General features: G+C 35.3%; 1 protein-coding gene across 1 annotated transcript; it reads left to right on the forward strand.

Annotated features, from left to right (window-relative positions):
- Window positions 1–12,007: 12,007 nt before the first annotated feature.
- Window positions 12,008–13,712, forward strand: LOC145095893 (mediator of RNA polymerase II transcription subunit 25-like). The gene is made up of 6 exons (XM_079033706.1): window positions 12,008–12,051; window positions 12,215–12,389; window positions 12,476–12,540; window positions 12,634–12,839; window positions 12,920–12,987; window positions 13,063–13,712. Exons 1-6 carry the CDS (start codon window positions 12,008–12,010, stop codon window positions 13,594–13,596), a joined length of 1,092 nt encoding a protein of 363 aa, XP_078889832.1. The 3' UTR covers window positions 13,597–13,712.
- Window positions 13,713–14,709: the final 997 nt, after the last annotated feature.

Consider the following 14,709-nt stretch of genomic DNA (forward strand, 5'->3'; position numbering starts at 1 on the left):
GACGGACAGAGTGAGAGGACCATCCAAACACTGGAAGATATGTTGCGGGCCTGTGTGATTGACTTTGGAAAGGCATGGGATACTCATTTACCCCTTGTTGAGTTTTCCTATAATAACAGTTATCACAGGAGCATCAAGGCTGCTCCATTTGAAGCTCTCTACGGCCGAAAGTGCAGATCCCCTCTGTGCTGGGCTGAGGTGGGGGATACCCAATTAGCCAGGAGCAAGCTTCCGACAGTACTCTCACCGGTCCGGAAATCATTCGGGAAACGACAGAGAAAATCGTTCAGATTCATGAACGATTGAAAGCCTCTAGAGACCGACAGAAGAGCTACGCTGATAAGCGAAGAAAACCTTTGGAATTTCAGGTGGGAGACCGAGTCCTTCTCAAAGTCTCACCCTGGAAGGGTTTGATACGCTTCGGTAAGCGTGGGAAGCTTAATCCGAGGTACATAGGCCCTTTCGAGATTCTCGCAAGAGTCGGCCCCGTAGCTTACAAACTCGATCTACCTGACACACTTCGTAACGTACATTCTACATTCCACGTATCTAACTTGAAAAAGTGTCTGTCCGACGAGACTCTCGTAATCCCACTTGACGAGATCGAGATCAACGAGAGCCTCAACTTCATGGAAGAACCTGTAGAGATCATGGACCGTGAGGTCAAGCAGACGAAACAAAGCCATATCCCGATTATGAATGTTCGCTGGAACGCCAAGCGAGGACCGGAATTCACTTGGGAACACGAGGATCAGATGAAACTGAAATACCCGCATCTTTTCGCTTAGTTATTTGTAACTTCTTAATTGCTTAAATTCTAATTTCGGGACGAAATTCCTTCTAACGGGGGGATAATGTGACAACCCGAAATTTCCATTCTATACAAACAGTATCACTTCAATAGAAGTTGTAACAGTCATGGTCGATTTTCAGACTTTTTGTATAAGTTGGAGTAATTTAGGGTTTACACTTCAGTAAACAACAGGAGAGTGGATGTACTACGGTTTTGTGCAACACGGTTATTCCAACACTCAGATATATTAGAAATCATTTCTGGAATAAAAATATTTTCTGTCAAAATATTTCAGGACTATAAATAGATTTCTGAACTAAACTAATTCATTATTCACATTTCCAACTAGAGAAAAGCCATTTTCTCTCTCACGGATCTTCGGGTTTTCGTCCCAAATCGTGAGTCTACTTTCCTAGATGTGTTTTAATGCTTGTTATATGCTTTATAACATTGTTTATATGACAAATTTGTAAGATCCGGGAGTTTACCGCCCAAGAACGTTCTTGGGGAGTAAACTCCAAAACAAAGCCTAAAGGCTATCTAGTCCCGTTTCCTTGTTAGGTAACTAGTTAAGGACATTATGTATGATCATTTGAGGCTAGAAAACAATCAAGAACACATAGATTAAGGAGTTCACGGCCCAAGAAAGTCTTAGGCCGTAAACTCCAAATTCAAGGGCCAAAGTGAGCCCTAAACACCCCTAAGGCTTTAAGACAATTACCCTCTAATGCTTGTAGCTAATTTGGGGACCAAAACACATCAAAATCATCCCTTAAAGGGAGTTTACGGCCAAGGAATATCTCTTGGGCCGTAAACTCCAAGTGAAGGAACAAAAGTGTGCCTAAAGTCCCCTTTAGCCTTAAACAAAAACCTAGAAGTTATCCTACTTGTGCAAGAGGCCTAAATGAATTAAAACAAACACCCCATGGGAGTTTACGACCGTAAACTCTAGGGGTTATGGTCTTTAGGCCGTAAAATCCTCAAAGGAGCATTCTAGGGCCTTAAACTACTTCAAGGATTAATCCACAAATGCTAGACTTATTCTAGAAGTCATTTAGCACATTTAAACACCCAAAACCACCAAGACAAGAGTTCACGGCCGTAAACTCAATGGTTTACGACCGTAAACTCCAAGGGTGGGGTTTTTTGGGTAGTAAACTCATATTCTAGGTTCTTGGAAGCTTTAATCCCCTTTAGCTTGTCCCATAACAACTTAGATGCAACCATTAGGACCTATAACACTTATACAAAGTGTTTATATGTTCCTAAGTGTCCCAACTTATTTTGTTAAGTTATTATTAGGCTAATTAGTTATATATATATATATATATATATATGCTCATTATATGATAACTAGGCTCGTGCGTGTGAACAAGTCTCCGTTTGCCACCTAGCACGGTACCCGATACTTCAATCCAATCCACTCACCACAAGTGAGTTCATACCCCTTTAATTAACCTTTGAAATGCTTTTAAATGTTTTAAATACTTTATGGGGGGATACAAGTTAAATACTTATAGTTATTACATCAATCACATGTGATTACATTGATCACATGCGATTAATAACTAGAAAACCAATGATTTTATCACTGTTCAAACTGTTTATCAAACGGTTTCACTTCAAAATGTTTTACAAACTCTTTTACTTATTAAATGCTTTTATTAAACTTCATTTTACTTCTTATAAATTGCATGTCCATATATGTATAGATATATAAGAAATGTTTAAAGGGCTTAGGAAGGCTATCCACCCAATTTCCTTTTCGCGCATTGAGATGTGGTCTGGTGGGATTTCGGGTAGCCGTCCGAAGGTCGTTTCAATATTAATTATATATCAAATATACATATATAGACATAAAAGTACTTCCATATTCATACTTATCGGTACACCATCAGTAAGGTACCATCGGGGTAACATAGGATCATACTACTACAATTTCTAGATAAATGAGTCAGTTCATTCATGAGTTAATACTTATTACTACGAGTACTTATACAACTATACTAGAAAGAGAACATATACAACTATACTAGAAAGAGAACATATACAACTATACTAGAAAGAGAACATATACAACTATACTAGAAAGAGAACATATACAACTATACTAGAGGAAGAACATATACAACTATACTAGAGGAAGAACATATACAACTATACTAGAACAGTTCATTTCATTACATATACAAGAATATGTTAACAATTGTGATCCACTGTATCGGAGCATGCCTTAATTGTCATGGCCCGAGTTGTAGCCAAAATTCTCTTGGAGGGAGAGCGTGAGTTTGCGTATAGATCTATACTGGATTGACTATCCTACACCTTGCTGCTAGCTACAGCCGGACCTGCAGGTCTGCGGGTGCCAAACGTCATTCCGTTATTACGACCATTCATTATGTCGTTGTTACTAGTCGATAGTATGGTGCAATTTATCACATGATACCTTAATATAAATCCGGTTTAAGGTAGTTAGTACAGCAGTAGTTCTTATAATACAAAACTACAATACTACAATGATTTACCCATTACATATTTTAGTGATAACCTCACTTAAACATTAATGTACAAACTATATTTTGTTAAATGATAGTTACACTTGGGAAATTACACACTTTTACATCAAACGAGTATACAAAACAGTTAAGCCTTGGTAGAAGGTTACTTTAATAGAAAATATAGGTTTTTCTGAGAGATTCAAACTTTTACAAACACTTACAAACCTTTACATACATTTTACAAACTTATACTTGATACATGTTCAAAATTTTTTGGATGACAAATACCGACACTAAAATACTTATGAACTCACCAGCTTAATGTTGATAAACTCTTTCAAAATAACTTGTATTCTCAGGTCATCAGTAGACAGGTACCGAGGCCAACTTTTGAGAAGATGGAGCACATCCAAGACTCATCTTATTATTTTGATATACATTATTTTTGGTGTCTATACTGTACAGAACACGCTTGTATTAAAATTATATATTTAATGCAATGGATGATGTTGTTTGCTTATTTACATTTACTGTGTTGTGATACTTTACATGACGTCCTCCGCCCCAGAACGTTTCCGCCGTTCTTGGTTTTGGGGTGTGACACAACTGATCATGAAACTCGGGTAAACTCGATCTGACTCATCGAGTCCTCATATGGACTCGGCGAGTCTTCTCCATGACCAAACTCATTCGACCTTCTGAGGTCAGATCTGCTTCACCAAATTGTAGATCTATCCTTCTAGCACACACAAATCACGTAAAGGTCCAAACTTTACTTCCATGCGTCATGATTAGAGCCATAAATGAAGAAATAGCCATCTAAATGGAAACCTAGGCTCAAACTCTCCATGTGACTGCATAAAGCTGAACATAAGGGACTCTCTGGACCTCCCATGGTCCAGATCTAAGGCGTATTCCATATTGGGACCTTAAACATTCCATAAACCTCTAAAGAGAATGGTTAAGAAACCCTAGATTCATGAAATCAATATCAAACAGGAGAAATGGTCCGATTTGTTACCTCAAAGTGAAACTCCAGGCTTCATAACCTCAGTACATCAACCCCCCTCTGGTCCCTCTTGCTAGATTCTCATCTTTTCTCTAGAATGACACCAAAATGCTCAAGATGGCTCTTCTTTACTCTTTAAGCTCTCAAGGATGATTTTGGGTTTCTCCAGGGCAAGGATAGCCACAAAGTGAGGCTATGAGTGCCCTTAAATAAGCTCCAAAACCTGGGAATTTAGGGTTTCATTAAACAGCGTGGATTAGCCGAGTCCACTCATGGACTCGCCGAGTCCAGTCTTGAACCCGGATGAAAATCCGCGACCCTACTCTGCGAGTCTAAGCACCAACTCGCTGAGTCCCTCCATAAACTCTGAAATAAATGAATAAAATAATATACCTGGGGAATCCGGATGTTTGTAGATTTTATGTGTTGTAAAAGTCGAAGTGTTTGTTTCTTTGTTTTCGCATGTTAGTTATTTTACTAAGTCTTCATTTGTGCGAAGCGTATAGTCTAGACTTAGTATTTTTTTGTACAATCAGGTTGCCTATAAATAGGGACTGAGGTTAGAAGTAGAAAAAGCTTTTTACGGGTATTCATTCTGCTTAAACTTTGTAATCAGTTCTTCATCAATATAAGATCTGATTAATATTTACTCTATGTGTTCATATTTTTCATTCATTCAATCATGATTGCTTTCTAAATCTCAATAACAATTCTCTTCAATTGGTATCAGAGCAGGAGTCAAACGACATTGATCTGATTTTCATTTTAGAATCATTTGCTTTTCGAGTAGTAATTTTACTCGAAATTTTCCGCGCATTTTGGTTTTGGAAATCACTCTTGATCTTCAGATTTGATTCGATTCTGCCTTTGAATTGTTTAGTCGAGTGATCGATTAGCAATTTGTGATCATTTCATTTGATCAATTCTCAAATTCATCAAGTTTTTCAAGCTTTCTGAAAATATCATGTTCATCAATGGAGAACTTCAACATGAATACCATGACTTCTTTCTCTCATTTACTTGGTTCTTCAACCAAAATTCCGATGTTAATCCCTGAATACTATGATCAGTGGGCTGATAGAATGGAGGATTACTTAAATGCAATAGATGAAGAACTTTGGAATTGTATCAATGGAACAGTTCAAGCTCCTGCAAATGTTCAACCAATTGGACAATCTGCTACTTCAACTGAAGTTGTTGAACAATAAAACCGCTTGAAGAAGAACGAGAAGAGATGCATGAGCGAACTAAGAGGTGCTCTACCTCCTGTGGTTTACAATTACATTCGTAGTTGTAAAACAGCCAAGGAAATTTGGATCACACTAAAAGAGAAGTATCAAGGTAGCGAAAAGACGAAGATCAACGTTGTTAAGCAATGTCTTGTTGAACTTAAGGAATTCAGACAAAAGGATGCTGAAACTCTCGAAAACTACTATGATCGTCTGAATGAGCTTGTTTATCGCTGCAATAGGTATGGAATCACAAGGTCTCTCATGGAATTCAATCTAACATTCATCATGGTCCTTCGCAAGGAATGGCGAAGTGTGAGTATGATGATAAAGAATCAACAAAGTTTTGATACAACCAGATTGAATGATCTCTACAATCAGCTGAAAACACACGAAAGTGAAGTTTCAGAAATGTTTGAAGAATCAAAACAAAGTCTAGGAGGTCCTTTGGCTTTTGTTTCAAAGGTTTCAGAAGTTGATACTAATGAAACATATGGATCAAACAATGAAGGTTTCTTAATGAACTCTGACGATGAAGCTGTTGCATTCTATTCAAACAACAGAGTTGAGAAATTTTTCAAAAAGCCTTTTAATCCAAAAGGAAAGTCAATATCTTGCGAAAGTGTGCCTGAAGTTCATATGGAGGGGGAGAATACAATCATCCATGAACAAAGATAGCAAACTTTCGAGGGGGAGAATGAGAATATGAATCATCAAGTTGAGGGGGAGCATTCGCAATCTCAACAAAATCATCAAGTTGAGGGGGAGCATTCGCAAATACAACAGGAACATCATTTTGAGGGGGAGCATCAAGACAAACATCATGTAGAACAGCAGCATGATGCAACAGAGCAAATTAATCTTGGTGAAAATGATAAATTTCATGAATTAAATGATAATTTTTCTGTTTCAGGATCTGAAAATGAAGATATGTATGAAAATGCACCATTAGAATTTCATTATGATTTTCCACCACTTAAAAAACGGACAAGGAATCATCCCAAAGAACAGGTGATTGGGAATCCACAAGATGGTGTGTTGACAAGAGCTCAAATTCGTGCGAAAAATGAGGTACTGAATGCGAACCAAGAATTGTGTATGTTTAATGTTTTTATTTCGAAAATAGAGCCAAAGATAGTAAAGGATGCTATGGAAAACTCAGATTGGGTTGTTGCTATGCAATCTGAACTGGCTGAATTTGAACGAAACAAGGTTTGGAGATTAATTCCTAAACCTTCTGATGTTTCAATTGTCGGATTAAAATGGATTTAAAAAAAAACCCGACAAAGATGGCAATATTATTCGAAATAAAGCTAGACTAGTTGTTAAAGGCTATTCGCAACAAGAAGGAATAGACTATGAAGAAACATTTGCTCCTGTTGCAAGACTCGAAGCAATTCGCATATTTTTAGCTTATGCAGCTCACAAAGACTTTGACGTTTTTCAAATGGATGTTAAGTGTGCATTCTTAAATGGAGAACTTGAAGAAACAGTTTATGTTGAACAACCACCAGGATTTATAAATGAGGAACATCCTGATCATGTCTACATTCTAGACAAAGCAGTTTATGGGTTAAAACAAGCACCAAGAGCCTGGTACGCAACACTTACAGATTTCTTGAAACAATCTAAATTTAAACAAGGATCAGTTGACCCCACATTGTTTCGCAAGAAAGTTGGGAATCATCTCACGCTTGTTCAAATTTATGTTGATGATATTATTTTTGGCTTAACTGACCCAACATTGTCAATTGAATTTGAAAATCTAATGAAGAGTTAATTTGAAATGAGTATGATGGGAACGATCAATAATTTTCTTGGTTTGAATATAAGACAGAACAGGGATGGAATTTTAATCAATCAAGAAAAATACACAAAGAACTTGCTTGAAAAGTTTGGAATGACCAATAGCACAAAGCTGAGAGTACCTATGGCAGTGGGAACAAGATTAACTCCTTCATTAGATACCCCAGCTGTTGATTTAAAACTTTATCGAAACATGATAGGGTCCTTATTGTACTTAACTGCAAGCAGACCTGATATTATGTTTTCGGTATGTAATTGTGCTAGGTATCAAGCTAATCCCAGAGAACCTCATTTAACTGCAGTGAAAAATATTTTTCGCTATCTTAAGGGGACAATTTCGTTAGGACTTTGGTATCCTTCGAAATCAGGATCCTTCATTCAATCTTTTTCAAATTATGATCTAGGAGGATGTACTTTGGATATGAAAAGTACAAGTGGTGGATGTCAACTATTGGCTGGGAAGTTGGTGAGTTGGCAATCGAAGAAGCAAACTTGTGTTGCTATATCAACTGCTGAGGCTGAATACATTTCAGCTGCTGCTTGCACTTCGCAAATCATTTGGATTCAGAGTCAACTTCGTGATTATGCTATCAATATGAAAAAGATTCCCTTGTATTGTGATTCTCAAAGTGCAATTCGCATTTGTCATAATCCAGTACAACACTCAAAGATAAAACACATAGCTCTTCGATATCATTTTATCAAAGATCATGTGGAAGATGGGAATATTGAAATTCATTTTGTTAAAACCACTGAACAACTTGCTGATATTTTTACTAAACCTCTTGATGAAAAATCATTTGTAACAATTTTAGCAGGATTGGGGATGATCGATGTGAATTCAGTTTCAAAATCAACAATTCAATAATCAAAGGTCCATTCAGCAACTCTGAGTCGGAATCGTTCAGAAGTTATTGTGCATTCAGAGGCTTCGCATCCGTACAACTTGTAACTAAGGTTCAATTTTTTTTGAAAAACTTGAAATATCAAAAATATTTTCTTTTGTGTTGTTTTCATTTTCAAAAATACAAAAATCCAAAAATATTTTATTTTGTTATGTTTTTATTTTCGAAATATTAAAAAAAATCACAAAAATATTGTTTCTTGTTAACTTTGTTCTTTAAGTATTGTGTGGTTTTAGTTTAGTCCAGAGCATAATGCGAAGATGTCATGCTTGTATGTTTCTATGGGAAGATATCATTTCTTTCAACTTTTTACTAGTTAGGATATCCCTAGAAGCATGCTGCAGCATGTTGACTCAAGCCTTTCAACTTTGTACTAGTTAGGATGTCCCTAGAAGTATGCTGCAGCATGTTGACTCAAGCCTCGAATGACTCTATGTGTGAGAAACGAAAGCCTTAATGAAATTACACTACTAGAAAATTGTCCTTTAATGACGCGCAAACAATGACACTCGCTGATAGAGGATGCGCATTAGTGCGCGCCTTGAAAAATAATGTCAGTTTTGCAAAATTTGAAGGATAAAAGACATGCATTTGTGCGTGCCCTAAAATTAGTGTTAGAAAAGAAAAAAAGGAAATGCGGAGGGCACCTTTCATAAAATTTGCATCATCTAAATGTGTCGCTTTATAACATTTTAATGAAAGGCGCATTTTAAAGGCGGGATTTCACCCGCCTATTGAATCTCAAAAATTAAACCCCCCGCCTCTTTCAGTTAGCAAGAAAAAGCCCTAGGTCTTCGTCTTAATGGCTGCCGCTTAAGAGAACGGTACCGTTGATATCTGTACTGAAGCTATGGTTGTCGATGATGACGTCAAGTTCAGATTCCAAAGGCAGGAGATGTACACCGAGAATCTCTCCGGAAGCTGTCACTGATATCTTTACTGAAGCATGGTGTTAGCAATATTTTACATCAACCAATATTCTGAGTCCATGTTTATATTGTTGATGTTCTTTTCACTAAAATTCTATTGAAAATGGTTCATGATACCTATTCATGTGTATCTTGTAGATATGGAAGATCTGAAGCAGTTCAACATGAAAATCGCTACTTCATATTTCAGTCATTCATATAAATCCTCGATGATTCAATTTGATTTTAAAACCTACCTACATCAGCATCCTGGAAAAACCCTAGTACATCATCCCTAAAACGCCAATAGAAAAACCCAAATTTAAATCCCTAAATGATTCTGATGATGATGATGAGAATTTGGATGAAGTCGCACCTTCTTCACCTTCCGGTTTGATTTCATTGGATTGTTGATTCAAAGTTTTAGGTAAATTTTCTTGATATTTTTATCCTCAGACGTCTTCAACTATCTTCAATCTCAATGTCTTCAATCGATCATTTTTTCTTCCATCACCACCGGCCCTCTTCTTCTTTATTCGATTCCCATGATTGATTCATGAAATCAATTATATAAAATATATTTAAAAAATTAAGATAAAGCACAACGCTTTTGATATCATTTCTTTGGGAAAATGCAGGTAACGAAGAAGAAATTGAGATAAAGCACAAACATCAAATGGGGCCCTGCATCTTCCCCACGTAAAGAAGAAGTACATGAGAAGCGAATCATATGCAGGTAATGAAAAAAAATGGTCTCATAGACTTGATAAAACTTAACTTAATCAAGTATTTTTGCTTTCCCTCCTGTGTTTATGATACTTAAAACTTTCGGTGATAAAATGATGGTATTAAAACTCATAAAGATGCATTTCGCTTGAAACAAAGCTTTTCCTACGAAATCTTATTCTAAATTTAGTCCAGTAGAACTATAAGGAAAGTAACTGATGCGTTTGTTGGAACTGTGCTTTGGTTAGTCTGGGTTGCAAAGAACGATGTGATTTTTAGGAAAATAAAGATATCTTTCCCAAAACTGGTGGATGATATTAAGTTATGTTTATTTTCCTGCATAAAACATAGGGCAAAAAGGCACAAATTAGATTAGTTAGTTTGGGGTCAATCACCTTCGGTGCTTGTAATGTGTAACTTGATAATTATTTTTCTTCCCTGTGGGCTTTGATAGGAAATTTTCAATCTGTCTTCAAATCTCCAGGTCTATGGGTGGGTGTGGGCCGGGAGGGGGAAGGGGGTCAGATGAAGTGTATCTTGGTGTGTGTGTGTGTGTGTGTGTTTGGTGCGTTTAACTATCACAATTGGCAAGGGTTTAGAGTCTGTTGGTGTGAGTACTCTTTATGATACTCAAGTGCTAATTGGGTCTATGATAGCATGCATTTTTATCTTTTCTCTAGATATGTATTCACATGTTTTTTTTCGGTTCCTGTTTTTGCAGTTCCTGATATACATCGATCCAACAACACAAAGTTCCAGGGATATGCTTGGTATTGACACTCGAGGTTGAAAACTTCAACGTCATTTCAGGGATAGATATAAACTTATTTCGAGTTTGGTCCATTATACCCTTGGGATTGTTACTTATCTGTTATGGTTTTTCTATTTATGGATATCCTCTCCAGGTACTAGCTTCAAAGATTTTGTGTTTATTTTGCAGTTCATACATGGCACACTGCTGTCTCTTGCCATTTTATGACATTTTCGCCCCTGGAGCTGTTTTGAAGGTTGTTTGGGCCTAGTTTGTTATTGATTTTGCATTTGGAGCTTTGTTGGAGTGATATTTCCCCTCTAATATTATATGGTGGTGTTCCTGATGGCATCTCATCTGGGCTTATCTCCTGCAGGGATTTTGTAATTGTGTAGTTCTCTTGGACTTATATGGTGTTGTATTAGTTTTTTTCTCTTATTTTTCTGTTTTACCTTTTTGTAATTTGCAGCTTCTCGGTGGTTTTGGTTTTTTATTTTAATATAGTGTCGTTCTTAAAAAAGAATGTTTTTCATTTTTTGGAGTTAGTTTCTGCTACAGGTACTTAAAGGATATGGAATTGGGTGTTTTGAGTGACATGGATGATATTCATAAAAAACTTGATGGAAGCTACTAAAGAAACAGGTAATCAACTTAATGTGTTTTTTGTATGAGCATTTTTCTTGCAAATTAACGTATTTTTTCTTTATTAGTTACAAAATGATAAAAAAAAATAACTTGTTTGATGGAATAGCAATGAAGCTTAGAACTAAAATCAAGAATTACATGTTTATCTATATCAAACGACTATGAAAGAAAACTGAAAACAAATATTAGATCTAGTTTTGAAGGGATACTCTTACGAAGGAAAACTGAAAACATATATATATATATATATATATATATATATATATATATATATATATAGAGAGAGAGAGAGAGAGAGAGATTAATTAGGAAAAGAATTAATAAAAGGTTTTGTATGTTAATAAAATGTTTATTATTATTTTATATATCTAACAAAATACATTAATTAGTAAAAAATATAATAAAGATCTTGTATGTTAATAAAATGTTCATTTTTCATTTTGTATAACTAACAAAATAGATTACTTAGTCAAAAAATAATGAAGCATTAAAATTTTCGTATGATGAAAGGGTAAATGAAAATCAGTAAATAAATGCAATAAGCTGTCAATATGCCCTAAACTGTTGAATCTTTTTAATAAAAAAAGTCATTAAAGATTTTCTAAGTGGTAAAAAGAACTTTTTGGCCTGTTTTTAAATCTTAGGATGTCCCAACTGGTGAGCTACCAAGGAACATGCTTTTATCTGTAGACAGATAACTTGTACAAACAATTGTTCCTGATACAAGATTGACTATAATGGGATTTTACAGCATATTTCAAGCTTCAAAGACATCTACATCGTAATACTTTCACTTTATCTATTCACCAATAACATTTAACTTTCATACATTTTGAATATAGCTAAATCTGCAATCTTTTTTCTGTTTTGATCTAGTCACAAAGGAGTAATTGCTATTAGACAACCGTATATAAGAGTTGTTGGAATAGAAGAAACAAATGAAGCTACAATTTAGGTGTTCAAATACATTGCATACTTGTTGCTGCAAGTAATCCTTATCCACTTCCAACACTAGTTTATCAACCCCCAATGCAAAAAATAGAACCAACTGATAACAATGAAGCACAATCAGAAAGTCGTTTATCAGATGTTGAAACTATAGCTAAAGCATTTGCTCAGGTATTAAACTATTAATAAATAAATTTATACATATATATTTAATTAATGTTAAATGTTTTTACACCTATATGAATTTTTCGTAGTAGTGTTCCGTTTCTTTATCAGTTATATGCCCGAAACAGCTTCCGAAACTCAAAGCAGTCTATAATGCGATAATTAATGATTACATTTTATTTTTTTTAGTAAGTTTCTTATTTTATTATATAATATATTCCTTAAATTAATAATTGTATTTGATTTTATAGGGAAAAAGGAACCCTTCAGCAGCTGATCCTACAATTGTTATTGTGAAAAATCCACATTATCTTGTACTCATTTCAGAAACATTCATGGAGGCTCGTGCTGCTTTATGTCGATCAGGAATTACAAATTTGCCCTCTCAAAGTCCTATAAAAGTAGATGCAACTTCAATTCCTCCTGTTTCAGCCCCCCTCCATCTTCAATTCCACTAGGTTTTGTTTCAAATTCATGTTCATATCATTTCATTTTAGTTAATATAAACATTTTGTATTTTTTTTTTATATATATAACAAATGGGCCTATGATGAATAGACAACCAGTTCCTGTGGGAAACATTCCTCCTGCAACCGTGAAAGTTGTAAGTCCCATTGAAAACCTTTTATTTTTTCAGAAAACAGAAAAGGGTATTTTGTTGATTTTTGAAAAATTTCAGGAGCTAACAATGGTTACTTCAATGCCACCTGTACCGGTGCCTATACTTGCACCATCATTCCAACATGTGCCACCTGTCCCACGTCCTACACCACCCATGCAAATTTCATCACCATTATCAGTTTCACAAGAAATGTTATCAAGTAATGATGGAATCCAAGATATGAAGCCAATTGTGAGTAATATACAACCACCCATGCGTCCAGCTGTCACTGTAAATCACAACATTCTCAACAACCTATCACAAGCAAGGATCATCAACCAAGCAACAATTGCTGGAGGAACATCCATGGGAATACCAAATCCCATGGCTGTGTATATGTCCAACATGATATCAAGCGGAATGGCATCCACAATTCCGGTTGCCCAAATCGTAATCTCATCTGGGCAATCAGTGATTCCATCAATAGCAATGTCAACTACATCAACTGTACCTGGTTCTTTTGCTTCGGCAGCTAATGTTGGTCTCACCCAACAATCAACTGGTGCTTTACAATCAGCACAATCAAAATATGTCAAAGTCTGGGAGGTATAAATATAAATATAATAACCAATATTCACATTTGGAGCATTATTTTTATAAATTTATGATTAATCATTTATTTGGAAATTGGAATAATATAAGTGTGAGATAAATGATGCAAGGGAATTAATCCGGTCAGAGACAACGTCAGCCTGTAGTTATTACAAGCTTAGAAGTAAGTTTAAATATATTATTTAATTTAATTTTGATTTGTAAAAAAATGGTAGGGTTACCGGAGTGCATCGAATTCTGAATCATAAGTCACCCATGACATGACATCACATAGTATTTAAGCAAAATGTTTGACTCTGATTATTATTGAAATACCTAAAATACCCTTCTCTCTTAGGCTTGCAGCAAATTGGCCACCAACAATGCAAATAGTGCGACTTACATGTCAAGATCACATGAACAAAAAGTAAGCTTTACCAAATTTTTTTTGTCATATATTGTTTCCCTCTTCAGTTTTCCTTTAAATATTTATTTATTTAAATTTAAATTCTAGGTATTATGTGGGAAAAGCAGATTTCCTAGTTTTTCAGGCAATGAATCAGTTGCCTTCACAAACACTTCTACTCTGACTAATTGGAATGCTTTAAAACAGGAAGTTTTTAATTACAAAATAGCTGCACGTCCAAATAGACATAGAAAATTTGAAAATGAACTTGCCTCTACAATGGATGTTGCTCTTGGGATTTTGATTGCATGTTTAAATATTCCAGAATTAAAAGAATAGGTGACTTTTTTTCTTTTTCTTTTTCTTTTTAGCAATAAGAAATTAGTATTAGTAGTTAGAATCTGCAAAGGGGTAAATAAAGTCAATTTATTTAGAATTAGTGAATACATTGTATTAGTCATTAATCATGTTTGTGTGCTTTTTTGTTGGGCAGGATCATCGGGCAGGACATTTAGGCATAATTATAATATAAAACTATAAAAAAATTTCATTTTTTGATATATATTTTTTGTTTTGTTTTGCAGAGGATACTAAAGAGCAAAGTGATAGTGATGCCCTTAAGATAATCCACAGTACACAACCGTTTATGAAGGCAACCTTAGACCTGAAGAAGTACTTTTTCTACAAATGTTGCTTAAGGTAGTGGAGGGCCTTTATGTAATGTGATG

Source organism: Lactuca serriola, chromosome 3 (assembly GCF_051521515.1).
Source record: "Lactuca serriola cultivar US96UC23 chromosome 3, Lser_US96UC23_V15, whole genome shotgun sequence".
Classification (NCBI taxonomy): Eukaryota; Viridiplantae; Streptophyta; class Magnoliopsida; order Asterales; family Asteraceae; genus Lactuca; species Lactuca serriola.

Excerpts from the sequence above, each read along its gene's own strand:
- LOC145095893 (XM_079033706.1), top strand. The coding sequence starts at position 12,008 with ATGGGATTTTACAGCATATTTCAAGCTTCAAAGACATCTACATC. Across the intron at positions 12,840-12,919 it reads CCTCCATCTTCAATTCCACT|CAAATGGGCCTATGATGAAT; the intron begins AGGTTTTGTTTC and ends TTATATATATAA. Across the intron at positions 12,988-13,062 it reads CTCCTGCAACCGTGAAAGTT|GAGCTAACAATGGTTACTTC; the intron begins GTAAGTCCCATT and ends GAAAAATTTCAG.